The 25,780-nt window shown below is 43.6% G+C and overlaps 4 protein-coding genes across 4 annotated transcripts; 1 reads left to right on the top strand and 3 right to left on the bottom strand.

Moving 5' to 3' along the window:
- Positions 1 to 839: 839 nt before the first annotated feature.
- Positions 840 to 7,351, bottom strand: LOC135399283 (proteasome subunit beta type-2-like). Its single transcript, XM_064631120.1, has 5 exons — positions 7,150 to 7,351; positions 2,161 to 2,283; positions 1,685 to 1,755; positions 1,452 to 1,614; positions 840 to 1,048 (listed from the first exon to the last, which is right to left on the bottom strand). The coding sequence occupies exons 1-5, from the start codon at positions 7,238 to 7,240 to the stop codon at positions 894 to 896; spliced, it is 603 nt and encodes a 200-aa protein (XP_064487190.1). The 5' UTR covers positions 7,241 to 7,351; the 3' UTR covers positions 840 to 893.
- Positions 2,774 to 7,081, bottom strand: LOC135399281 (F-box/LRR-repeat protein 20-like). Its single transcript, XM_064631118.1, has one exon. It carries the CDS (start codon positions 6,667 to 6,669, stop codon positions 5,326 to 5,328), a length of 1,344 nt encoding a protein of 447 aa, XP_064487188.1. The 5' UTR covers positions 6,670 to 7,081; the 3' UTR covers positions 2,774 to 5,325.
- A 216-nt stretch (positions 7,352 to 7,567) lies between the features above and the next one.
- On the top strand, positions 7,568 to 13,288 carry LOC135399278 (UDP-glucose 4-epimerase-like). The gene is made up of 9 exons (XM_064631116.1): positions 7,568 to 7,738; positions 7,919 to 8,045; positions 8,430 to 8,548; positions 8,635 to 8,748; positions 8,874 to 9,053; positions 10,160 to 10,340; positions 10,968 to 11,059; positions 11,331 to 11,523; positions 12,946 to 13,288. The coding sequence occupies exons 2-9, from the start codon at positions 7,922 to 7,924 to the stop codon at positions 13,023 to 13,025; spliced, it is 1,083 nt and encodes a 360-aa protein (XP_064487186.1). The 5' UTR covers positions 7,568 to 7,738; positions 7,919 to 7,921; the 3' UTR covers positions 13,026 to 13,288.
- A 772-nt stretch (positions 13,289 to 14,060) lies between these two features.
- Positions 14,061 to 25,711, bottom strand: LOC135399277 (trafficking protein particle complex subunit 12-like). The gene is made up of 14 exons (XM_064631115.1): positions 25,627 to 25,711; positions 25,340 to 25,527; positions 24,694 to 25,275; positions 24,315 to 24,518; positions 21,458 to 21,571; positions 21,285 to 21,398; positions 19,987 to 20,125; positions 18,579 to 18,691; positions 18,439 to 18,511; positions 18,280 to 18,353; positions 18,095 to 18,193; positions 16,612 to 16,709; positions 16,424 to 16,511; positions 14,061 to 15,387 (listed from the first exon to the last, which is right to left on the bottom strand). The coding sequence occupies exons 2-14, from the start codon at positions 25,517 to 25,519 to the stop codon at positions 15,118 to 15,120; spliced, it is 2,148 nt and encodes a 715-aa protein (XP_064487185.1). The 5' UTR covers positions 25,520 to 25,527; positions 25,627 to 25,711; the 3' UTR covers positions 14,061 to 15,117.
- Positions 25,712 to 25,780: the final 69 nt, after the last annotated feature.

Below are 25,780 nucleotides of genomic sequence, written 5' to 3'. Positions count from 1 at the left end.
ACATACAACTGTCGCCACTGTCGCGTCTGCACCGTCTGCACCTTCATTCGGTAGCGTCGTCTGCTATGATGTCCACAGTAATCCCCAAATGTTCAATGACACTCTCCTAACTTTTTCGCCTGTGTACCTCCTCCTACAGGGGGTGCCCTTGCGATTTCAGCTTTAGACACATGTCGGTAATGATACGTTAAGCTGTAATGACGTAACTATAATAATGACCCCCCCCCCCCCCCCCCAATCTTTTTTCAACACCCCTCCGTGCTTGAGATTCTGGATAAACCATTGAATGGCTATACTACTGTGCTCCCCATGCAGTGCCAGAATATGGCCAAATTGTAACTCTACTTCAAAATCACATGCGTACAACGTTTATTAGAACACAGATTTACCTAACGGATACACAAATAGAGACAACCGCTTACCTGTTTCTCGGACTATGTAAGCAGCACTAATGTCAGCAGCTAAGTCGACAAAAGCAGACACAGCAGCACGGGGTTTTCTTCTCTGTATGACTGTGTAAGTGTATTTCCTGGTGTATGACACCAAGCCTAGATCAAACAGGTCGTGTGCGCAGTTGCATTCCAAACGTTAATTTTTTATTTCAAAACTGTGGCCTCTTCATGTGACACAACATCCACGAACAATGAACATAACGCAAAAGTTCACTTGTCTTGCATCTTTCTCTTCTCCCAGATACTCATTTGGCACCCCCTTCATTCTGAGTGCAATTAATGTTCATCTAAATAATAAGACTATTCAAGAAGGGCATGTCCATGCATTTCCTACTTGAATTTCTCAATGCCATAAAACAACAACAGAACTGACTGATGTGCCTGCAATGTTGTTACAAAGCGTTTTATTTACCATACAAAATGAAATGCCTACACAGCAGCTCAATTTTCTTTCAAAATGGAAATGTCCTTCAAATTTTTGATCCCGTCCTTATCTACTAGCTGAACTTTGAAGGCTGGTAGGTTGACCAAGAAACGCTTTTGAATTTCCGCGATGCACTTCTTCAGCAGGTCGTACGCTTCATCCACGGTCATATCTGCAAAGCATGAGGCTGTTCACAGAGCTGTTGTGCAGCTATAGTCAAAGGATCTCGTGTCAAGACTTTGTATCTCAATTAGAGCGCTGGACGGCCTCGGGCTTACCCAAAAACCCGAGCCCGACCCGGCTCGCGGGGTGGATAAATCCTTCTTTTGACAGGCCTAGGCCAGGCTCTCATTTGACATTGTCAGACCTGTGCTACACCACTGTTAGACAGCCACGGTCAGCTTTTATAGCCCGCTACTCCGTAGTTAACAGGACAGGTCGGCAGGCTACAAACTTCTCAGATCAGGTCGGGCTTGGATTGGACATAAGAATGTGGCCCGTGTAGCGTTCTAATCTTAACTGTACTGGGCTCTAAAAAGATTTAAACTAGACCGTTGGTACAACACTGCAAATACCTTCTCTGTAGTACCGGTCCATCACCGACATTGTGAAGAAGGAGCCATAACCATGCGCTCCATGAGGGACCTTAGCCATAGCTGCCAGGTAATCCATGTAGTAGAGCTCAGGACCGGTGGCCTTGTCATACCCAGCCAGCAGTAAATTTACCATGTAGGGAGTCTATCATTATAGCAAACAAAACAAAGTTATTGGTCAACACACATCTCAGATGCCCGTAAAAGTTGCTCACCCTGCTCCTCAAATAGTCGGCCAGGTTGCGTCGTGTGAAGTTTGCCGCTGCTGCCGGCGATAGCTCGTAACCTGCATGTGTTGCGGACACAAAAGCGTTGTGTGAAATTCTGGGGGAATATTTCATTTCACCCATAATTAACTTCACCGCATAACACGCTCAGAACAGACCGCTGTTCAGAACTATCTCGTTCTCTTCCCCCTCCGATTTGTTGCTAATGTGTGGCATGTACCTTTCTCTGGAAATTTAGAGAAAGCACGTTAATTGCCACATAAGGGCGTACACCCCACTCTCACCGAAAACCAGGAGCGATAGCCGTACCATTCGGCACCGAGCGTGCTATGCCGTGCTATGTTTTTAGAGTGCACCCTAAATGCTGATCTTCATGGCAAAAAAGAAAATGAGCTCAACGTTTACGGAACTCTAAGTTTGACATAAAATTCAGCGGAAATTGGCTACTTAAATTAGCCACGAACCATTTCTCATCTTGTACAGCTGGATGTTCTTCGCAATGAATTCTGCAAACTGGACTGTGTCACCTGCCTCACCACAGACAGCCATCAAGAGGTTATCGCTAAGCTTGTGAATCTTGTCTTCATCTGCATGAAAGATAGATAACATCAAAATCGTGTTCCAAAAACAGTTACGTAAACACAGCTGAAGCAAAGCGAGGGAGGCAAGCTGCAGCAAAACGTATCCAAAGTCCTAAATGTTTAGCTAGTCACCGATGAATCATACACACACACACAAAAAAAAAAAAAATTGCGCAGTAATGCAACATTCCGGCGCTTCAACATATTCCCCCCTTTTCTACACACACAACTGCTCAAGCTTCCTTAAACTTCATGCTTGCAGATGATAATATAAACCAAAACCCTCGTAATCAAAACAAGAACATGTCCATTATTGCATGTTTGTAACTAGGAAACGCCTATAGACTGGAAGGGGCCGAAGTTCCCTACGAAAGACAAGACATCATGGCTCAAAGGGGAACGTCTTACACGGCGAGAATATCACTGGCAAACTTTGTAACTAAGTAATAATTACTTTCCTGTAGCGTGCATGGACACAAAGAATAACGTCCCGGACTTCTTGCGAACGAAAGCGTTTATTATTCCTGCAGCTTAACAACGTTGCCTCGCATTCAGAAAATAGTACCAATAATAATCAGCAGTGACCAATCAAAGTAAAAGCTTGATACGTGCACACCCCACACAAAAATAACGCACAATTAAAAAAAATGCAGTCACAGCCAAGACGTGGCCCAGCATCAGTTGAGCATCAGGCACGGTTGACCACATCCTAGGCACAAACACAGAGGATTACGCAAGGCACAACGTGTGAATGTCCCGTGGGAATGGTGTCTAATGCAAAGAGAGGTCTGGCACTTGGCCTTTTAAATGATGAGTGACACAAGGCCAAAACACTTCTACGAATTCCCTCACATGAACAGCTGTTGATAGTCACTTCTACTTTTACCAGTCGCGCGTGCATGTATCTTTGTTAACCTTTGCTTTCCGCTTGTGTGCGCACCGCAGTGCTGAAATGCCGTTGCCCGGATGTAATAAAATAACCCAAGATCCAAGAAGGCGTTCCGTGGCATTGAAATCTGCAAGGAGGGGAAGCGTGATTGGTCGTTCGAGAAGGCACAAGCATTCTTCTTTCACTCCGGGAGTCCTTTTCATCGTTTTGAACATTCGATATGTGTGCATGTGAAGAGGTCAAGCACGTGAGTAACATGAGAGAGAAGAGACGGTGTGGACGTACAACTCACAAGTGTGTATGCGTTCAGCTCACAAACATGTATATATGCACTAGTCACTCGCACATCTACATTTGTGTAGCACATAAATAAATCGCGTCGTACAAAGACTTCATTGCTCTGGTCTTTCCTTTTACTGCGTGTAGCGCAGGTATTGTGTACTTAATGAGAACAATAAAAGATCGTTAAAATGTGACTTATAACAACGCATCTTAAAGTGGTATCCCAAATCTGTGCAGTGACAAAAATTTCCTTGTACCCTATGTTCTTTAACAGTACATGTGAGTCTGGCTGCAAGCTAAGAAGTGCCTACTGTGGCCTACTACAAGGCAGGATAAGCTGCACAACCATGCTGCACACTGTCTGGACTATTAGAAATGTACTCGTGTTTCATAAAAGGATATTTTGTACGTGTGCAAGGGCTTGTGGTGCTTAACAACCAGCTCTGTGAAACAAGCACCTTTGAAAAGGGGCAAACCATGCCATATTGAGTGCAAGTAATCTGTAGCATATCCAAAGGTCCCCCTTTATCATGTCACAAAGCACTGAGTGGTCAGACATTTCTATGGTCACGAAAAAGGTCAAACATTACAAACTGGTTGACTCACGAGGGGGGGTCATGTTTACTCTGGACCTCCAGAGCAAACAGATGACATGTCTTGGGATAAGAAATCTCAAAGTCGTGGTATTTCAGACACAGACACACACACAGTGTAGCCTTTCCAAACTCTTAACGCAGAGTCCTATACTTTCAATCAATGCTCCTCATTCCACATCCAATTGCTTGACTGCTTGAGGCACTTATCAAGGTACAGTGTTTTCTTTTTTTTTTTAGTAGCATATGCGAGATGGAGCATAGCAGTCTTACGGAACAGAATAGTTATGTCACACACAAGAGAACATTTATAATAAACGAACAGTATGCCGCACATCATTCGTGTAATTGATCACCGCAATTTCACAGTGATTCCTAAACGCACATATACGCTAAATAAAATCCCCAAGGCTTAGCACTGAGCAACGTCAACACAACATGCATGGGACTGTAACTTTGGTGACAGGTCAACAAAAATAACGTATCCACAGACCATCCAGAAATTGTTGAACTATCATGAGGAACTGCAAGAACCATGTCTGCCTGCAGACGTCAAATTCCTGGTCCACCACGAAACAGATCAAGGCACTTCTCATATTGCGACACCCACAACTCCCACCCTCAGAATAAAAGCAGTGAGACCTATTATTACGCACAGTCCAAACAGACAATACACACGTGTATAATGTTAGTCATCCATAGTGGAACATTAACATTATAAGGCTACTCAAAAATACAGTCTGTGCTACATTCAAGAAAACTGTGACATGAAATCGTCGAATAAAACGCGTATGAACTGGCCAATATCTTCACAGCAGTGAGATATCGTGGATGTAAATATGTCATCGCAACACGTTAAATAGGACAAGGTCAATACAGGCAAAATTTGAGGTTGACTGCGGTGGAAACCTTTCATTCATTTATGCAACCAATTAACGGCGGAATATCAGTACGTTTAAGAAAGGGATAAAGGCGTATTCAGACAGCACCCAAACCCCCTGTATACCAGTCTGATTGATAGCAGATACGTTACTGTCAAAACGATACGTCCTCGCTTCCGCCGAAATAGCAATTATCTTCCTACAAAGCTCCACAATTAGCTTGGTCTTATCTATAGCAAGTTCATTATGTGCTGTACTTTGTTGGACCAATGTCAAGAGCCTAATCTTGGAGCACCACACAAAGGATTACGCCGTGTCCTAAACAGGGTGAATGTAGAAGACATGTACTGCTGAACTTAAAGCTGCCAGTAACCCCGAAGGAGGCATTATTAGCGAATCCGTGTCAGAGTATAATGCAGCAACGGCAGACACGTGGTGCTCCCCCTGGTGGTGGCGCTTGGACTGCGGGTGGCGTGGCCGGTGGGAAATACGTGTGAATCTTCAACCCGGGCTTGCGCATGTTGAATTTCCCGACTGCCTCCTGCGTGATGAGTTGACAGTCGTACAGATCCACCCTCCTAAGTGAAGGACACTTAGCCAAATGTTCCAACGAGGCTTCGGATATGATGGGGCAATTGTCCAGTTCGAGAATGGTGAGGTGCTCCAACGCGTTCGGTCCGACGGAGAGATGCCGGATTCCTTCGTCCGTAATCAGTTCGCAGTGGGACAAGCTGAGCCTCTCTAACTTGGTGCAGTAGCATGCGAGGTGATTCAGCGTGCTGTCGGTGATGAGGTTGCACTCCTCGAGGTCCATGCGCTCTAGCTTGTTGCAACCACGCGACAGAGCCTGAAACCCCACGTCCGTCAGCCTCGAGCACCCTGCTACCTCTAACGTACGTAGATCTTTACAGTGCTGCGCGAGGGACTGTAAAGTGTTGTCAGTCACCTGGCTGCAATTTGAAATACACAGATAAGTCAAGCTGTGACAGTTACTGGCTAGTGACATCACTCCACGATCTGTCACACTGCCACACTCCTGTAAGTTGACGACTTCCAACAAGGGACAGTTCGCTGCGAGCGCTTCGACGGCGAAGTCGTTGACGCCCGGGCAACCTTTGGAAAAGAATGCTCGCAGACGACGGCACGAGCGAGCGATGACTTGCACTCCTGCCGGATAGACTTGCGTGCACCACGAAATATCGAGCCGTTCGAGCTGGGGGCAACCCTCGGCCAGCACACGGAGCGAACGATCAGTCAGCTGACTGCACGAACTGAGATCCAAGTACGCGAGACGCGGACAGTGTCTGCTGATGCTTTGGCATGTGGCGTCCGTGATGCGACGGCACCCACTCAGGTTCAGCACTTCGATGTTACGACAGTTGAGCGCGAACGAATGCATGGCATGGTCGCCAACGCTTTGGCAACCGCGCAGACTGAGCTTTCGAAGAAATCCGCCGCATCGTTGAGAAATGTTCTGCACCACTGGTCCCTCAATGTCACGCTGGAACTCGAATAGGTCGATTTCTTGCCAGTTACTGCCGTCCAACGCGAGAATGTTCCATGCCTTCGATACCTGGGCGCAGCGACAAAGGGATACGACATCGAGGAAAGAAAAAACCTTGAGCAGTAGTTCCTTCGGTAGTCGTTTGTTGATAAGATCGTCTGAAGTGACGACACCATTCCGTTCTGGCTTTGTCTTCGTTTGTAAATTCATTACTGCGCACCATCCGCTGAAGAACCTTCGCATGGGAAACTTGAGGGTTCTTTTGTTTGCGCTCGTCTTCCGTTCAGCTGTCCCTACGTCGGCGGCACAGACAACAGATCGCCATATTACAGTAACGTCACGGACGACGTAATAACCCGTGATCTCCGGCGGTCCCGGCAGATCGCGCTGCCTTCATAAACGCGAACAAAACACGACGAAATGCGTTTTTTAAACTTCCGAACAGAACCCGAGGAGGTCTTCCGTAACACTGCAACGACTATAATTCGCAATAACGCGCAAATGTGGCGTCGTCAGCGTAAACTGTGCAAACTAAGTCGTGTATCGTGTAACCACAGAAGTAACAGCATTAGAAACCCGCAAATTTCGAAGGTGCAGAACATAATCGACACATTTGACGCACAACATTCGACAGAGAAATTCCACACCATTATGGCTTCGACGAAACGCAACTGCCCTTCAGATGCACTCCGCAAGCAGCGAATTGTAAAAGTGCTCACTCACCATGCTTCAAAACCATTATGCTGAATGCGCAGGTTTTGTCTGCTGCTAGCAGCGCGAAATCCTTAAAACATGCACCGATTAAGCACTCCATGGGTCCTATGTGCTACGTACGCTTAAAATATTCGTACAAATATGTATATTTGGTGTTTGTAACCGGCTGGCAGTCGCAAACACAACTAAACTTCTACCGGAAGTTACAAGAATGTCCACATTTCCGGATTGTTTAAGGCCTCATCGTCGTGACGATTATATGAAATCGTTCATAATGAACCTAAATCAACTTTCGAGCATTTCATTTATTATATAATAACGTGAACACATTATCTCGTAAACTAATTACTTTTAGCAACATCTGTATCAAGTTATATGTTTTATATAAGACACTGCGCGCCACCTAAGAATCAGGTGGACCAGGTGCGAACGTGGATGAGGTCATGGCCAAGCTTCACATTCCAACTGGGCATTCTATGAGCGAACGGACACGTAAACATGAACTTTGATCAAAGAACTTGCTAAGGATCTCGGATGCAAGTGCATCAGACCACATACATATCATTTATTCCGTCAGTACATCTTATCTTCGCTAGAGGTAAGCCTGTATTTGCAATATGCCCGGAGGCGAAAAACGATGCAACTAGCAGACGCTCTTGATGCGCGATTTTTCGCTAATTGTAGCAGAAGTGCAGGCGACCCAAGAAGAGGAACAATTCTGATGACGCGGAAAGACAGAGAAATTGTACATGTCGTAACATCGTGCTTCTCCGTTTAGATCATGAGTAAAGGCAAAATATTTGTAACCGGTGGAGCTGGGTACGTTGGCAGTCACACGATTCTAGAGATTCTGAATGCTGGCTACGATGTTGTCGCAGTGGACAATTTCATCAACGCTCATCCAGGTTAGTGGACAAAAATCTGTTTCACCTGTCTGTTATTATAGAGACATACCATGAGCGCAAAATAATGCATACGACGCTGAGGTTTCGCGGTGTAGACTATATATGTATCGTATTACCAAAGTACTGGTGCACAGCACATAGATAGGCGATGCGCGTTCGAAGTTCAGGGATCTCTTAGCAGTTGGGGAGAGATTTGGACATAGATTTGACAGTGCTATTGTCAAACATCAAATATGTGATTAAAATCTTGTTGGATATTACTGGACGTTATATGTCTCAAGTACCTTAAAATATCCTATCCTTCTTGGGGCATCCGTTTACTTGATTGTTCTATTCAGTCGTGTTGTTCCGGTGTCTTCAGCCTTCGCTCCTTCTTTCTTCCAGCAAGAGATGGAGACATTCCAGAAAGCTTACGTAGGGTACACGAACTCACAGGCAAGAGGAGCATTTTCTATAAACTGGATCTGCTCGATGAAGAAGGCCTAGACAAAATTTTTGAGAAGGTAGTGATCTGAACCAATTATCTAAATCTCACACGCAGTTCTACTGTTAATTGGCAAAGTAAATAGGGAGAAACTTCTTGTTTCAGCACAAGTTCGATTGTGTGATCCACTTTGCTGCATTGAAGTCCGTGGGAGAATCGTGGAAAATTCCTTTGGACTATTATCGAAACAACATGGTCAGCACCATCAACCTGATGGAGGTATGTTGGATGATGGAGCTCACTGCCGTGACCACCCGTTACAAAGGGCACAGCCAACAAGATCATCATCATCATCATGTTGCCATGTAAATAGGCATGCTCTTACTACTTCTTTTTCACTGCAGGTGATGAAGAAATACGATGTACGTCAGCTTATCTTCTCAAGTTCGTGCACAGTCTATGGAGTTCCGCAGTATCTGCCGCTGGATGAAGACCACCCCACTGGTCGCAACTGTACCAACCCATACGGCAGGACAAAGTATTTCATCGAGGAGATGCTGAAAGATCTCTTTTCGTCGGAGGAGGTATGCTGATTACGGTGTTTGATCACTGTGGTCGGTGTTATACCGGGTGTATAAGTAACCTGCACGGAGATTTTTAAAAAACATTGAACGCTGTACGCAAGTGAAACGAATTGAATGCCATCAGCATTCATGTATCCTAGTCGCTGGTATTGTTTCATTGTGCCTAATTAATTAATCTGATAAGATAATTAGTGAGCTTTTAAAATCTTAGGGTAAAACAAAAAATCAAAGGTCCACAGAAACTTCCCACCAAGCTGTTTCCCACAAAGTACGATTTGTGTGGATCGTGGAAATCGTGTGGAATACCACGTGAACATGTGTCCTGTCAATAAAAAAATGGCTAAAACAATGAAACAATGGCTGTCCTGTAATTGCAGGGCATGTACACATTATCAAGCAGTATTTTTCACCCATTCAAGGCACTCGACACGTTTCCGATTGACACCTCTACCTTTGCACAAGTATTTTAAATGGTAGTTATTCATACCTTTTATTGAATGGTTTTTATTAATTAATGTCATTATTAATTATTATTTATTTTTGCATAATTATTAATTATGATTAATTGCAAAATGCTGGCGACTAGCCTACACGACTGCTGACGCATGGAGTGCTCAGTTCGGAGCGTCGAACCAAAACCCGGAATTAACCGTAACTTTAAGCTGGAACTGAACCGGAACTACTAGCGCCATCTCGTAGCTGAACCGGAACCGAACCAATCTGAAAACTTCGGTTACCGGTTTGGGATACCGGTTCGGTTCAGGTTGGTGTGTTGTGGGGGTAACGTGGGGATTCGAGTGGTCTCTCTGCCTAGATTGGCGGCATGTTGCTCGGGGAAGGGATGAAAGGGGGTTCTGTTGGTCGAAAAACAAATAAATGCATAAAAATAGCATTTTTAGTGGCTATCTAAAATTTTGTAGCATATTAGGACCTCGAACCGGTTTACAGCCCCTGAACTGGTTAATCGATCCGATATATGTGAACTCTGGAGCTGAAGACAAATTGAAAAACGTTTGGGTTCGCTGCGCTGGCTTAGTCTTCTTTAAATCTTGGTGCATGTTAATTGGGGCACCCTGTATAATAAACGCAACATGCAATACATACAGGGCTGGACGATCGTGCTGCTGCGTTACTTCAACCCAGTTGGGGCGCACGAAACTGGATACATTGGTGAAGATCCGCAGGGGATACCAAACAATCTCATGCCCTATGTAAGCCAAGTAGCCATTGGAAAGCTTCCGGAACTTTCAGTGTATGGCAATGACTTCAAGACCAAAGACGGCACAGGTAAGAACTGTATGCTTTCATGCCGAACACTTAACCGAGAGAGTGTTCATGATTTTTAAGAACTGTTGAGATGAAAGTCTAAATAAACGAAGGAATGCTGCTGATTGATTTTCCTAAAAAAAACAAAGAAAAACAGTATGATGTTGGAGAGGACCTGCCGTGATTGGCAGAGAGGCAGTGATTTATTCAGTTAAGAGATGCCCCTCATGGTTCTGTTTTGAACAAACTTGATGTCATTCATTTGACATAATGTGCTTGTACATAAATACTACCAATAATGAGATTGGCTGTCAGTAGCTTAGGTACAGTGATGGTGTTTGAAAACTACTCATGTTCAGTGTGTTAATTCAGAGCCATCTTGCACTGCATTGAAATGCACAGCACATTTTTGAAGTTATCTTTGTATTATCAGCCTACTATGAAGCAGGATACAGAAAGTATCTTGCATGCTGCCATGACAGAGTGAGCATGAGATGACCTACAAAAATGCCAGCTGTGGAGCTCTGGATGCTGCTTTGACAGTTTTCCTGCCAGCTTAACCTGCTGTTCATGCTAGGATTGAGGAAAGCATTGAATGCTGCTGGACCTCAACCAATAGTCTCTCTCTTTTGTAATTACAAAACTCAGGTGTCAGAGATTACATCCACGTCATCGATCTTGCCAAAGGTCACGTTGCCGCACTGGACAAACTAGTCACAAAAGAAATTTCAGGCTGCAAGGTAAGGACAATACATGTATTGATTTGATAAGGTATATTTTTACATGCTTTCACGTGTGGGTGAGTGAACAGAGTGCGAAATGTTTTTCCTCCTCAGCTATTTTCCAGAAATTAAAAATATTTGCGGGTTTGTCCCTTAAGAGAAGTAACTGAAGTAGAGCTATATTTCAGCATTCCTGTATTTATATGGGTAGAGCTATATTTATATGGGAGCTTCCTATGTACCGTCATGCGGTTTGTTCCAACGAGGGTATCTCATGTAATGCTTTCAGGCTTACAACCTGGGCACAGGCAAAGGCTATTCCGTGCTAGATGTGGTGAAAACCTTTGAGAAGGCAACAGGGACAAAAGTGCCTTACAAAATAGTGGGTCGTCGTGCGGGTGACGTGGATGAGCTGTACGCAGTGCCTGAGCTGGCAGAGAAGGAGCTCGGATGGAAAGCAGAAAGAGATCTCTTCCAAATGTGTAAGTGTCTACCATCGTTAATAATAAACAAAGTGTTGTTGAAGATACAGTCAACCCTCTGTTTATGAACCCTCAGTTTATGAATTCCCTCACTTTATGAATGGTGCCGTGGGGCACAAGACCCTTTCCCTTCCTTATTCCAAACCTCTATTTATGAACGATTTTTCTGGGAATATTAACAGTATTTCTCATATTTCTCAAACCCGGTAGTTTACGACGAGATAGCTCCTCTATCACAAGGAAGAAGCATAATAAGACCTATAAACTGTTTCCTACAAGACCACTTCTTCAAATATTCGTTCTTCCCATACCGTACATCCCAGTGGAAAAGCCTTACGGCAAGCGCCGTGAGTGCAACCTCTCTGGCAGAGCTTACCAGGATGATTCTGTAATTTTTGAAAATTTCAGAGTGCACAAGAATTTTTGTATCGTTTTGTTTTCCACTCCTACAACACCCGCAAAGCTAGTAGTATAAATAAACAAATAAAATTTAATGAATACTATTTATTTATTTATATTTTTTTTTACTGGCACTTTTACTACCATGATGTCACTGTTCATAACTTTCGGTTTCTATTCTACCAAGCACTCAAGCCAAATGAAGTGAGACAGAACTTGCAGATTAGATTTTAATGTATTTCCAAACAGCCCTGAATTACACATCCATGTGACATCTGCAAAGTTGCAATAGTTCATGCTTATTGCCACTGTGAATCCAAAACTCAATGTGAACCCGCCATTCGTTTTCCTTGTTTATCCAAAATACTAGAACGTTTTGCCAGATGAATTTGGCATCTGCACATAACTTACAGAGGAATACAGCTCTGATCTAAAAATCAGTCAACAGCTATAAAGCTGTCCCTTTAAAGGGCACTAAGGTGTAAAAATTTCTCCTCACGGAATGAAAGGTGCCGTTACCTTGACATCAACACAAAAGGAACAGGATTCATTATTGCGGCGTTCGTGATTTGTGAGCGAAAGAAACCGCAATTTACGCTCTCCATCTCCTTCTCGAGAAGGTGTCTCTCATTGGTCTCCTCAACAAATTGTCCAATCAAAGCGAGAGACTGCCTGAGGAGGCCAATCCGTGGTCTCCCACATTATCTGGCTTCTTGAGGAGGAGACCGAGAAGGATAGTAAGTTGCAGTTTTCTCTCGCTTGTAAATCACCGAATGAATGAACGATGCAACGCAACGTAGCTGTATCTTTCATCCTGCGAGGATGAATGTTTGTAATTTAGAGCCCCGTTAAATGATTTCTAAGATTGCGACCTAAGAAAAAGCACAAAACAATGTGGTACCAACTGAGTGAGAATATGCAATGTCTGTCGCACGTGTATGTACGTCGATTTGGTGTTTGTTTTGCAAGGTAGAAATGCTGTGCCCACAATAATTTATTTAATTTATTTATTTATTATTCTAGGCAAGGACATGTGGCACTGGCAGACACAAAATCCAAGAGGCTTTGTGGACTGGAGCGGAGCTGGAGATACACCAAGTTGATGCACTGGATATGTAGTGCCTTGAGTCCGTCTGATTTACAGGGTGTTTTGGTTTTCCTTTCACGTGTGGGCATTTAGCTGGATTTTGTTCTCGTCTGTTATCTAGTCAGGCAACACCTATTTTGTAACTACAGCTACAGGGTTACAAGTTTATTTTTTATCAGCCCTGTGTTGTGCCAAATTCGCTTGTTTTTCGTATACATGTAAGCAGATTGGCCATGCCTGTAGTGCTTATTTTTGGAATAAAATTATTTTTCTGTTAAAGTTTTTCTTACTGTCACAACGTAGCAGCATAATGGTGAAATGTGCCTGTGAAGTGTGTTCATCTAACACTCTGTAGTCACGTTGTAATGGGAGATTGCAAAGGTTCCCTCTTGAGTTATACGTAACAAAATTTCCTTGCGCTATATTGGCCCAATCATTGGGTCGTAATTAAAAAGTCTATTAATGAAAATTAATGAGGGCAACAGGCAACCAAAAATATATTGCCAGTTATTCTACATAATTGAAAAACTGTTTTCATACTTAAAAAAATATCTGACCACAGATATTCAGATACAGTCAAACTCCTTTATACCGAACACCTTTTTAACGAAAATACCACTACAGCAAATTTTTTTGCGGTCCCGCTGGAGCCCTATATGTCCAATAATGGACATTCTTTTTAACGAAAATACCTTTACTGCGATTTTTTTTTTTTGCTGTCCCCTGAGTTTCGTTGTAAAGGAGTTTGACTGTACGTATTGAAGTAAGAATGTTGAAGCTTAGTGGAGGAATCCAGCTGTCTTTAGTAGGGGAATGTGTATCTAGGAGAGGTTTCAATTAATTTAGGCACTTCCCTTTCTAAATACTGAAGTATCATAACGCCTTTTATAGTTTGTGAAGTTCGTTGCAAATTCTACAGTTGTAGTGTAACCTTTTGGTAACTTTCAGACTCTCAGGGATTAGCAACGTATAGTAGCATCATCATGCATCTGTGTAAACAAAGTTTTAGGTGTCAAATGTGCATGTGTGACATGAATAGAGTCTTGATACCTTTGCGACAAACTGTTTTAATTTCAATAGCAGTCCTAGCTTTGCTTTGTGCATGACAGTTTCGCTTTGTGGACAGAATGCGAATTATGTCAGTAAATTGTATGTAGACTGCATTGCCACACCCGTTAGAAATGTGCGACAGATGTGGACATCTTACTGCTTGCATGATACATACGCATTTACGATGGCTAGTCTGGGCTGCAGATGCTTCGGCAACATTATCCACCAAAAGCACTGCCATATAAAAGTAAATAGTATTGAAATTCTGAAGTATGAATGCAAGGTGTTTGACTTGTTGGCTACTATAGTCTGTGACACTCCAATGCAAACACAGAAAGGAACAGACAGACAACCGCACACCAGATCTGTAAAGTAACAAATTACATTCTCAGTAACTAATTATTGCTCAGTAATTACTACTTTTGGAATTATTTTGCATGCAATTTTGGATATACCTTCATTTTAAATCTTGGAACCATTTTCGCGATGTCCAATTTCTATTCATTTTTATTCATTCACAAAGAGACAAGGCTATTAGGGGCACGTTCTAATAGTAGGAGATGTGCTTTTGCATGCCGAAAGTCTTGTCATGTTGTAAGTCTATTCCGTGTAGTCCATAAGAAATCAACGGTGGAGACATCACAAAGTTCCTCAGAAAAAGAATAAAGTTATGCATCAAAATTAAATTGAAATGAATGTAACTTGGTATAACTCGATTACGGTACTTTGCATGTAATATGTAATTTAATTACCTTTACGAGCATGTAATTGCCACTCCATTTCTTCCAAATTTTAATTTTTACAGGTCTGCCACACACACACACACAGAGTTGTGCGTTCGGTCCTCCCTCCGTTTGCATTCAGTTGTCCTCGTGCATATAAAATAAGTATCCTAGTATAATTTGCTAGTGTCCTTTTGAAGCACCGTCCACGCTGCCTGTACCACTAGAGTGACGGAACATACCTTGCCTAGTGGTACTGCTGTCCAGAAATCTTGGAAGTTCCTCCCATTCCTGATGCACCAGTATCTGTTCCCCTGTACGCACGAGTCTTTCAACTCACGTCTTGGCAGGCGTTCCCGCGGCCGTCTGCATTTTCAGTGACGCGATGTTGAAGGAATCGCCAGCATGGCGCGCGACCGTCTTTAGCATCGTGCGCTTTTTCTGTAACGCTTCGGAGGACTGAAGTTCGTACAGGGTGCACACGTTGAAAAGAAGGCCCTCATGCAGGCACAGAGCCGGGCTTCCGTGGACTGCGTCTTCCAAGAGCGTGACAGCGTCTTGTAGTCTTCCCATGTAGAGGAGACAGACGGCCATGTTGTTGACGAACTGCGTACGTAAGGTTGCAAGGTTATGGAATTTTGACACTGAGAACAAGTCATCGGGCACACTCGCAGTGGCAACGGCTGAACGCATGAAGAGCTGAAAATCGAGCTGGGGTTTGTATACAGAAAGTAAAGCTGTTTCTTCAAGAAAGGTCCCTTTACGCTGTAAAACTACCCTTATTGAATTATTACAATTATCATTACCCTTATAAAAAATTACCCTTTTTGCTGTAAAACGTGGATCGCAGGATGCAAACATTGATGCAAATAACTGTCTCACATATTTGGAGTAACTTGGGATGAAGCGATGCAGCCTCTTTAACGGTGCCAATGGGCCTGTCTAAGAGGTCAAGCAAGTTCAAATCTCTCCATGGCGAGTGTGTTTTTGTTAACACCTTTAAAGGGACACTAAAGATTAAAAGTGCCTTCTTGCAGAATGAAAAACACAGTTACCTTGACTTCAACACAAAAGGAACTGGACTCATTCGTTGTTCCGTTCGTGATCTATGAGCAAAAGAAACCACAATGTAACCACAACCCCCTCCTTCTGAAGAAGTCCGACAGTGCGGAGAGGCCTCGGACTGGTCTACTCAAACAATCTCCTGTAATGATTGAACAAAACATTTGAGGAGACCAATGAGAGCGTGCTCCGCAATGTTGGCCTTCTTAAGACGTTGAGGGAAACTGTAAATTGCAGGTTCTTCCACTCATAAAACACGAACGACAAAATGTATGATTCCCATTCCTTTTGTGTTGGTGCGAAGGTAACTACATCTTTCGTTCCGCGGGGAGAAAATTTTGCACTTTAAGCCAAAGCCACAAGAGGATTCCACTGTGGAGGCACCTCTCTCAGAGACAGTATAGTCCTCCAGAACTTCGTGGCTGCGTCGAGCGGTGAAGAACGTCTCAAGTGCAAATTTCAGGTCGGTGACTGCACTTGCATATTAGTCTCATAAACTGCCCTTCTCACTGCCGACTGCACGTGTGCACCAATATGGTCTGTTAAGATATAAAAGGCCTTGTGAAGCCCCGTATATTACCAGTGGATTTTTCGGCTGCAATTTGCTTGCATCTTCGTAATGCTGATAGGCCTCGCTGTAGTTGTTTAGCGCCAATGCGATCATGCCCCTAAGAACAGAAGACGAAGTGTCAGACGACAAAGAATGCACAATTCAATGTGGGAGGAAAGTCTGCAAAACCAAAATTATATTTATTTATCTATGCATACTTATTGAGAAGGATTTCAAGACGTCCTTCAAGACCCATGTTTTGGTAGAGCCCTTCCGCTTTATGAAACTGTCCCTGTGCTGTTTCCACATCACCAAACTGCAAGTCAGTATGAGACACTTAAAGTTGCAACAACAGAAGCAATACTTGGAGCACCAAATGAGCTGGATGATACACACTGTAAATGTATTAATATTCGTAACGGAAACTAACAGGCAAAAATGGGAAAAGTCTAGCACTCGAAAGTGAATAAGATAAGTATTTAAAGAGGTTGAAACATTTAAATAATTTATTTCACTAAAGAACAAGCTTTCGGACGGAGTCCGTCCTTCCTCAGGTGCGGTACATTGAACACTTGGTAGATATATTTATACTAATGTGCATAAGAGAAAGGGTATAAATATTCACAAATTCTGCCACACAGAAATAGTCGCAAAAAATCGTACATGGGGGATAATCGGCAATTATCCTGACTAAAATATGCCATTGCCAGATAAGTTGTCCACACCACAACAAATAAATATGCTGCACTAGCATACACATTTATTTTTGCTTTCTGGAGAAGGTAGCTGTTATCGGAGCTTGAAGTAGCGGAGTAATGATGTCAGCATCTTCGATCCATGCACAGTGCCGGTAGCAATCCTTGCTACTTACCCACGCACAATTTTTCGAAGCTCTCCATCTGACTTAGCTATTCTAGAAGCATCCATCTTTTACAGGATTATGGTTCAGCTAACAGAACAGTAAATATGTCACAACTATCAGAGCCAGTATTAGGGGTGCAGGCCTATCCACTAATAAGTTTCCACTTCAGGGGGCAAACCTGACAGCAATACACGACAGCAGTTTGTCTCCGCCCATCAGAGAGGGTAAACTGACAAGGGAGCACTAAGGAGTACTCATAGACCTCTACGGTACTCTGCGTGAGCGCACAGAATGCTCCGGACCTTGAGCTTTTCCCCCCTATTTGAGAGAGGGAGGGAAACTGCACAAACAGCTGACCTACTTGCACAGAGTATAACTGTCGTACTGAAGCCCTGGCAGAACTTTGAGTTCATTGCAGAAAAAATAAAATAAAGAGGCCTTCTGATCGTGATGTCAGGTCCATGCAAATATGCTCAGGAACAGCTGATTGAAAATTAGCAAGAAACTGATCACCCAAAGAAAGATATCTACAGTACAAATCTTTGCTAGTGACAATGTGAAACAAAGACAAAGGACACACAGAACAAGCCGCAACTCTGTCACAAGGAATGGTTTCTGCGCATGTCAGCTTATCTAACTACATGCAGCTTACACAATTTTTATCTAAAATCAGTCGAGAGCACCGGACTCTCCTTTTAAACGCACGTCGTCGCACTGGTATAGCCAGGTGATATGAAAACATGGGGTGAGGTGTCACAATAAGAGGACAAAGGGACAATATTGTTGCACCCTCGTTATTGTCTCAGGTTATCACTTGCAATGCTTAACAGAAACACTACCTGAAGGTAAATACGCCCTATTGCGGAGTACAGCTGCGGACGCCTTCCGCTGTTGTGCTCTAGGAGCAACCTTGCCACTTTGATTGCCACGACATAATCCTGAAATGGAGCACAAAAGTAGTCCGACATTGGTGATGCGGTTGTTAGAATTAGCCGCTGCCAGAAGGACAACATGCAGATGTTACCTTTTGGCTAAGGACGCAGTTGAGGATTGCAAAGTAGACTTTGCACTCACGCTCTTCCCACAGCTTTATAGAGGCTAGAGAAAGAAGGAAGCATGCAAAAAACTTGCCATTTGTGTCTGGCTACTTTTAAAAAAATTCACATACAGTAACGTCTCTCACCTTGTCTCACCTGTTCACCTACATCCAAGAGACTACCGTCCTCGGCAGTGCCATTGGTCAGGTTGGCTAGGATCTGCAGGAAGATTTTGCAAAGCAAAATTCACAATGTTGGATCTAGAAAAGCACGGCGACAACTTTACCCGGTGCACCACTTCAAGCAGCCTGTAGAGGTTGTTTAAAGCAGTATGATGGTTACCCTGAAACTGTGGAAGCTCAGCCAAAAGCAGACGGAACGAGAATGGCACCATGGACCCTACAAATATTCAGAGGGATAATGTGCCTAAAAAACATAAATAATCAATAGAGAAACATTTATAATCTGATGTATGCTCATAAATAGGCGAAGTAGGGTGGATTAGAGCACTAGACCAAGTACCAATTGGCCAGCCGTCCATTTAACCAAAAACGGCGCCATCTTTACAGGTCTTTCCGGACACATTACATTCACAACCAACTAGATTATAGCGACCACGTCATAATCGGCAACCCCTATGAGAACCCCGTACACACGATCCGCTAGGGGCGCTACTCATCGGCCCGCGAGATGTACGTCATGATTGGACAATCGAAATTTGAATTTTGAATGCGCAGAAGCGGATGTACGACAGCCGTAGCAGACGACAGCAACAGCTCCTATGAAAACTCGTAGAATGATGATGATAATCAACTTTAGAAAGAAGCATCTCTCGTGGGACATCCTCCGCTTGTACAAAAATACTAAGGCTTGCGAAAGTACAAAGTACTGTAGAAATTCAGGAAGCAATAACCGGGCCGATGAGTAGTGCCATCGCTAGTTTCCAAATGCGACGTTGGGAAGGTGTCAATATGACATGGTCGCTATAATCTAGGAGGTCGTGATATTAGATTATGCCAACCAGGTCATAATGTACAACCCCTATGTAGTGTCCCGCCCGCATGATCCACTAGGGGAGTTGCACATCGGCCTGCCAGGATCTCCATCATGATTGGACAGTTAAAATTTGAATTTTGAACAGCAGAAGCAGCAGACGACAGCAACGCTACAACTCGCATCAAACTGCAGTTTTTAATCTTTTGCAATAACACATACACTGTGGGACATGCAATGCGTGTACAAAAATCTTAATGCAAGCTTGCGTTGAAGGTGCTATAGTACCTAATTCAAAAAGCAAGAAAGGGGCCTGCACCAATGAGGGACCAGCGCCGCCGCTAACCTTCAAATTGCGGTGCTGAGGAGGGATGTGAGTGACATGATCGCTATGATCTGGGAGGTCATGGTGTGTACCTTGGAAAAAAAAAATTTTTTTCATTGCTAATTACACATTACAGTAACAAAAAGATTAGACAAAATTTTTATGCATCTCGTCTAGATTTGACCCCAATTATTAACCCCCAATTCTGATCAAATGATTTTTCCTAGACAGGTTTCACCAGAGAACATTATCTATCCCTTATTTTCCTTTTATGCTGCTCATGTTCATCGCTATATATTTGTGCTCCAGTCATACTCGCATTTCATTTTTAATACCGGTTCGCCACGACTCTGTACCGTCGTAGACTCCAACTCGCCTTTTTTCCCTGGGAATGTGTCTGGATAAAATTCGTAGTAGAGGTCTGGCTTGTCTAGCGATCCAAATGCCTCTGCTTCCACTTCGGCAAGCGGAAATTTCCGTAGTTTTACGAACAGTGCCAACCTGGTGTACCACAGCTATTAAAAAGCAAAACCGTATTATTCTCATGTGCCATAACACTAAACAAAGGCATGCATATTACAGTATTTACTCGAATATTGCACACACCCCCCAGTTTAGTGCCGAAACGCTGGTACCTTTTTGTTTCCCGCACATTTAGTAGCACAGCCGGATCGTCTCGCGTAGCGCCAACCAGTGTATCGCGCAGTCAACGAGAAGGAGCGCCTGGCGCCAGAGTGAGTAACGACGAATGCGATGGACATAGAGAAGTATTTCGTCCATGCTTGATGGAATGGAAGACGATTTAGTGTGGGAGAATCACGACGATGAGGGCAATCACAATGCGAGGGAGAATGCGACGTCCAATTTCGTAGAGATCGTCGCGGGTATCTCGGAATAAATAGCGACGTGAGGGAGAATGCGACGTCCGATTTCGTAGAGATCGCCGCGGATATCTCAGAATAAATCGCGACATGAGGGAGAATTGCAACGTTCGATTCCGGAGCGATCGCCGTCGATATCTCGGAATAAATCGTGACGTGAGGGAGAATTGCAACGTTTGATTCCGGAGCGATCGCCGTGGATATCTCGGAATAAATCGCGACGTGCAGGAGAATTGCAACGTTCGATTCCGGAGCGATCGCTGTGGATATCTCGGAATAAATCGCGACGTGAGGGAGAATTGCAACGGTCGATTCCGGAGCGATCGCCGTGGATATCTTGGAATAAATAGCGACGTGAGGGAGAATTGCAACGGTCGATTCCGGAGCGATCGCCGTGGATATCTTGGAATAAATCGCGACGTGAGGGAGAATTGCAACGTTCGATTCCGGAGCGATCGCCGTGGATATCTCGGAATAAATTGCGACGTGAGGGAGAATTGCAACGTTCGATTCTGGAGTGATCGCCGTGGATATCGCGGAATAAATCGCGACGATAAGGGACAATAACGACATTCGATTCCGGGGAGATCGCCGTGGATATTAACGGAGTTAAGTGCTGGGTTCCAATTTTCCCCAGCGTATCGAACAAACCCCCTCAATGGCACTATATTTTTTGGGTAAAAAGTGTGCGTCTTATACACAAGTAAATACGGTACATGTACATGCTGTATCTGCATAAAGCTGCTAAAAATATCCAGCCAGCAACAGCGAGCAGTTAAAATGTGATAAGAACCTGCAAAGACTGGGGGCTATGCCGTGTAGGACGTCCACCTGCACCGGGCCCTTGCCCCAGTTGAGTGAGGAGTCGCATGGTGAGGTTCACAGCTGCATTGTAACACTGCGCCCCCTACGATGCGACACAAGAGTGAGAACGTCTGGAATGGGAGCTTGAAGAATTGCACCTACGATGAGCTGACGCAGCCCGTCTTCGTTCTGAGGAACGGTATCCGCGGATAGGGTCACGCGATAGTTTGCTTCAGGTTCAAAGTGCTCGTACAGTAGTGCTTTCACCGCATCTCCCTAAATGAAATGTGAGGTCTGAGAACACTCTTTTCCACAAATGAGCATCACATTCCGAAAATCAACATCACCTTTTGAAGTACGCCTTTTAAAAGAGCACAAATGTCAATGCAAGTCAACTGAGAATAGTATGTATTGTGTCATCTACATTTTTTTTTTGTTGTTGTTGTTGTTAGGAGGAGCTCTTTTGCCGATTCCGATTAAAGAAAATCCCTAAGTAATAATAAGTTACCCTATACAAACTACAGCTTCCAACAAGAACGTCTACGGTGCCACATGACCAGTCATATTGCACACTAACAGCAGGGAAAAAACAGGAGAGTCTGGTGCCTGTGAGAAACTAAAATTTGCCGTATGGTATGAAGAATGATCATGCATTTTACTCAGCAGCGGTGCAGGGCAGTTACTGGCAACCAGTGTGGCTTTCTGACTCTCTTCTGGAAAACAGATGTGATCACACCTATGAAGCACTAGAACAGTGCAGAATGTTTATCGGCAGCAGATGTGAACTAGGGGCAGTGTATCTGCTGCTCTACTCTCACATTCTGAGCTGGCAAGATTTTGGTAGCCAACAGCTGAGTAAACGCTAATTAATGTTCATCGCAGCTGTCCATAGGTATGTGACGGTGTACACCCTTCCAGGCATCCGATCTACACTGAACTTTGTTTATGCATTCAGTTATTCCCGCTGATACCATGCCATGGTAGGATATAAAGTAGGGAACTGAATCTGCAAATCCTAGGCAGGGATTCGGGATTTGGTAATCCAAATCCGGGTGCCCAAAACAGCGAGTTGAATCTTTTGAATTCCGACCACCTTTGTTTGTCTCTTCTTAAAACTGGCACCTCTGGAGTCCACTGAAAGCCTGATTGGCCAGCGGGCCCCGGAGCGCCAAAACCGCAGCATAAAGCTCCGACATTACAAATTTAAAAATAGCATAGTTTTGCTTTTGATTGTTCCTCAGTTTTATGGAAAGAATTCAGACTCTAGAGTTTATGAATTTCCTGTAGTCAATGAACAACGTGTTAAATGAATTACTAAGAAGAGGTATAAGGGTATGTTTTCCTTCTGAAAGTGAACTGCCTACTAAAATGCAGTAGGCTAGAACCTGACCGGGTGAGAATGCTGGTGTTTTTGAACAAAAATCTGCAGTAATTTAAAACTTTCAGTTGTGGTTTCTTGTTTACATTGCTCTGGACTAAAACAGTTCAGGCAGGAACTCTTACATTACAAGTTTAAAAGTAACATGGTTTTGCTTTTGATTAAGAAACAGTTTCATGGAAAGAATTCAAACTTGAGAGTTTATGTATTTCCATAGATAATAAGATAAAGATAATTTCCATTAATAACTAAGTTCTTCAGCAAGAAATGTAACTCGCAATTACAGAGCTACTTAAAAAAAAGAACGAGTTACTTCCAAGTGACTTCGGACACAAAATAGCATAACGCAGGTGCAGCGCACGTGAGCAGTTGAGCTAGACCTTGAGTTGCCTGCGGAGGAGTGCAACACGCTTATATCGTTTTTGTTTATGTCCAACAATAGACCTCTCCTTGTTTGTAAACAAATGCCGTCATAGTGTTTGACAGCGCCACAAATTTGATAGAATTGGACTACGCTCGAAGCTAGAGGTGAACAAGGTTGCGCCCGAAAGCCACGGTCTTGAGAGGATTATGATATGGTCCCTTAAAGGGACACGACCCTCGGTTCTGCTTTTCTTTCAATGGGAGGCAGCGAATAAGTGCCCGTTTGTGGAACCCAGCCCTCTCCTTCCGATTTGTTTCGGTTTCAGTTTGTCTACCAATGTCATGATGACGTTTCTCTGGTAGAGGTCTATTCGAATGCTTTGCATCTTACTCCCTGTGGGCACACAATGGTTCAGTTTCATTTCAATGGCAGCGGTTCTTACTTCCTGAATAAAATACTGTCATTGATTGAATATCCCGTTTTAGGGCGAAAAATGCCACGATGGAACCGGAGAGAAAGCAAGGAGTGAAAAGCGAGTTAAAAGTAAATTGAAACTTAAATTAAGTTAGCTTGGCAATGTTATCTGAAAAAGGAACGAGTTCCTCTGAAAGTTACCACGGCGCAAAAGTACCGAGTTAAGTTACAAGTTATCCAAAAAAAGGAATTTAATTACAGTAACGAGATACCTCGAACTCTGTGTATTTCCTGTAGTCGATAAACAACATGCTAAATAAAGCACATTTAGGAATAACTATATAGGGGTATGTTTTCTCCTGGAAGTGAACTGCTATTTTCACTTCATTTTATGTATCATTCGGTATAACTTAATTTATTTTTCATTAAACAAAGATATCAAATTCTGCTTCAAAACACTTTTCAGTAGAAGTGTTTTTTTTTTTCCCTGGCTTCTTAAACTCTTTTTTTTTAAGAAAGGATTCAAAAGATTTGAGATTCATAAGATTCATGGATTCGCAGAACCTTCCTTGGATTCGGATTCAGATTCGGGAAGTTCTGGATTCGTCCCATCTCTAATATAAAGGTGGCAGCATTATGTTCTAAACAAAAAATAAATTAGTGCCACGGGATATGCTAACACGTGTCGGCAATACCTATAGGTCACATCCAGGTGATGCTCTTTATGACAAGCTGTGTAGCTACGAGGGGCGAAATAAATTACCACGTGTACACCCCTGTGCCCGTGGCTCCGATATAGCTCTTTTTTTCCTGTTTTTTACCAGTTTCGTGCTGTAAATTACAGGTGCTGGTATACTACGTACCTGATGTTCCTCAATAATTATGCCAGGCATGGTAAGGTCGTCTCTCTCTGGAAACATGGTTCCTGGTTCTGACGTCGACAGTTTCATCAGAAACTCTTTGGTCTGAGCACTGGGAATCCACACGTCATAAGCACAGCTTTCAGCATCATCTAACGAGCTCAGGAAATTTTGTTCTGTGTGTATGTCAGATGTCAAACATGGTTCCTAAGAAAGAAAAGCAGAAAGCAAATAATGTTAGAAGTCATGAAGCGTATATTTCACTTTCAAGTCATTCAGGCACAAGCAATGGACATTCATGCTGCTACTGGTATGGTGTGTGTGTATCTGAGACTGCTGACATGTAAGATCATTTTACAAAAAATAAAACCCGAAATGTCACCTGCAAAGCGGATGTCGGACTTGCGCTTCCTGACGACTGCTGATCAGAACTTGGAAGCTTTGCTGCAAGGATGTCGAAAAATGCTTTTCCTTCTTGGTCTCCACCGCTGTGCTCTGTCGAGAAAAATTTGCTCAACGATGGCTTTTCTTCCACTGCTACATCAACAGCAGCGGTCGTGGCCTGCAAAGGCTGTTCTTTTTCTTGAGAGTTTGTCAGACCTTCTTGATATGATGATGAACGAAACTGAACTAAACATCTTTTTGCATCTTGCATTTCTACAGCATCATCAGTTGCTATTGCCTCGGTTGCTGTTTCTATGCCTTCCGCTGGTGCACCGCCAAGTGAAAAAAACACCCCAGATTCTTCAGGAGGCTGTTCAACTGATTCGGACGCTGTGGGCTCTTGGAGCATCTCTTCTGGGTTGGTAATGTTCTGGAACATGCTGACCTCCGAAACACTCTTCATCATGGGTGAAGTACTCACAGAAAGGGAATCAAAGAAAGTGCAAGCATTCTGTTCAGAAGCTGTCGGAGAGCTTGCGAAGTATCTTTTCAGCTCAGTTTCTTTTCCCAGACTAGAATCCTGCGAGAAATACGGCCTCATGTTTGTTACCAGGGCAGCTATGCCAGAAAAAGTAAATTCTCACCGTGCTGGCACTGTGCCTTGGCTCATTGTGGCTTCCTTCGGATGAAACTTCCTGATAAATATCAGCTGTGTCAAGTGCTACACTTTCCAAAACAGTTGGCTCTACTTGGGCTTCATCTGTGCTGCTGGGATTCGGCTGTGGTGTTTTTTCATGCTCACCGGTTGTTGTTGAATCAGACATACTCAGAGCTGAAAGCAAGCAAAAAAGCTCGTTCAGTAAGCCCCTTTGATGGAATGTTTGAAAACAACATCAATTCCTAAAAACAGAGAAGAACTGACAGTTGATACCTGTGCAAGGCTATGCGCTGTATAGAAAGATCGCCTCCCAACTCTCCCAACGTCAGTTCTTGCTACAAATGACTTCCCATGCGGCTGATGTGGGCTCGTTTTCAGGGCAACAAAGCCTGAAAGCAGGCCTTTCATTCGCTGTACTGCTGTACTC

The sequence above is a fragment of the Ornithodoros turicata genome, chromosome 6 (genome assembly GCF_037126465.1).
Source record: "Ornithodoros turicata isolate Travis chromosome 6, ASM3712646v1, whole genome shotgun sequence".
NCBI classification, from domain to species: domain Eukaryota; kingdom Metazoa; phylum Arthropoda; class Arachnida; order Ixodida; family Argasidae; genus Ornithodoros; species Ornithodoros turicata.
This window is presented reverse-complemented; position numbering and strand designations above follow the sequence as displayed.

Excerpts from the sequence above, each read along its gene's own strand:
- LOC135399283 (XM_064631120.1), bottom strand. The coding sequence starts at position 7,240 with ATGGAGTGCTTAATCGGTGCATGTTTTAAGGATTTCGCGCTGCTAGCA. Across the intron at positions 2,284-7,149 it reads CATAATGGTTTTGAAGCATG|ATGAAGACAAGATTCACAAG; the intron begins GTGAGTGAGCAC and ends TCTTTCATGCAG. Across the intron at positions 1,756-2,160 it reads GCTGTACAAGATGAGAAATG|GTTACGAGCTATCGCCGGCA; the intron begins GTTCGTGGCTAA and ends CAACACATGCAG.
- LOC135399277 (XM_064631115.1), bottom strand. The coding sequence starts at position 25,519 with ATGTCTGATTCAACAACAACCGGTGAGCATGAAAAAACACCACAGCCG. Across the intron at positions 20,126-21,284 it reads ATAGCCCCCAGTCTTTGCAG|CTGTGGTACACCAGGTTGGC; the intron begins GTTCTTATCACA and ends GCTTTTTAATAG. Across the intron at positions 18,512-18,578 it reads TGCTTGAAGTGGTGCACCGG|ATCCTAGCCAACCTGACCAA; the intron begins GTAAAGTTGTCG and ends ATCTTCCTGCAG.
- LOC135399278 (XM_064631116.1), top strand. The coding sequence starts at position 7,922 with ATGAGTAAAGGCAAAATATTTGTAACCGGTGGAGCTGGGTACGTTGGC. Across the intron at positions 8,549-8,634 it reads TAGACAAAATTTTTGAGAAG|CACAAGTTCGATTGTGTGAT; the intron begins GTAGTGATCTGA and ends TTCTTGTTTCAG. Across the intron at positions 9,054-10,159 it reads ATCTCTTTTCGTCGGAGGAG|GGCTGGACGATCGTGCTGCT; the intron begins GTATGCTGATTA and ends CAATACATACAG.
- LOC135399281 (XM_064631118.1), bottom strand. The coding sequence starts at position 6,669 with ATGCGAAGGTTCTTCAGCGGATGGTGCGCAGTAATGAATTTACAAACG.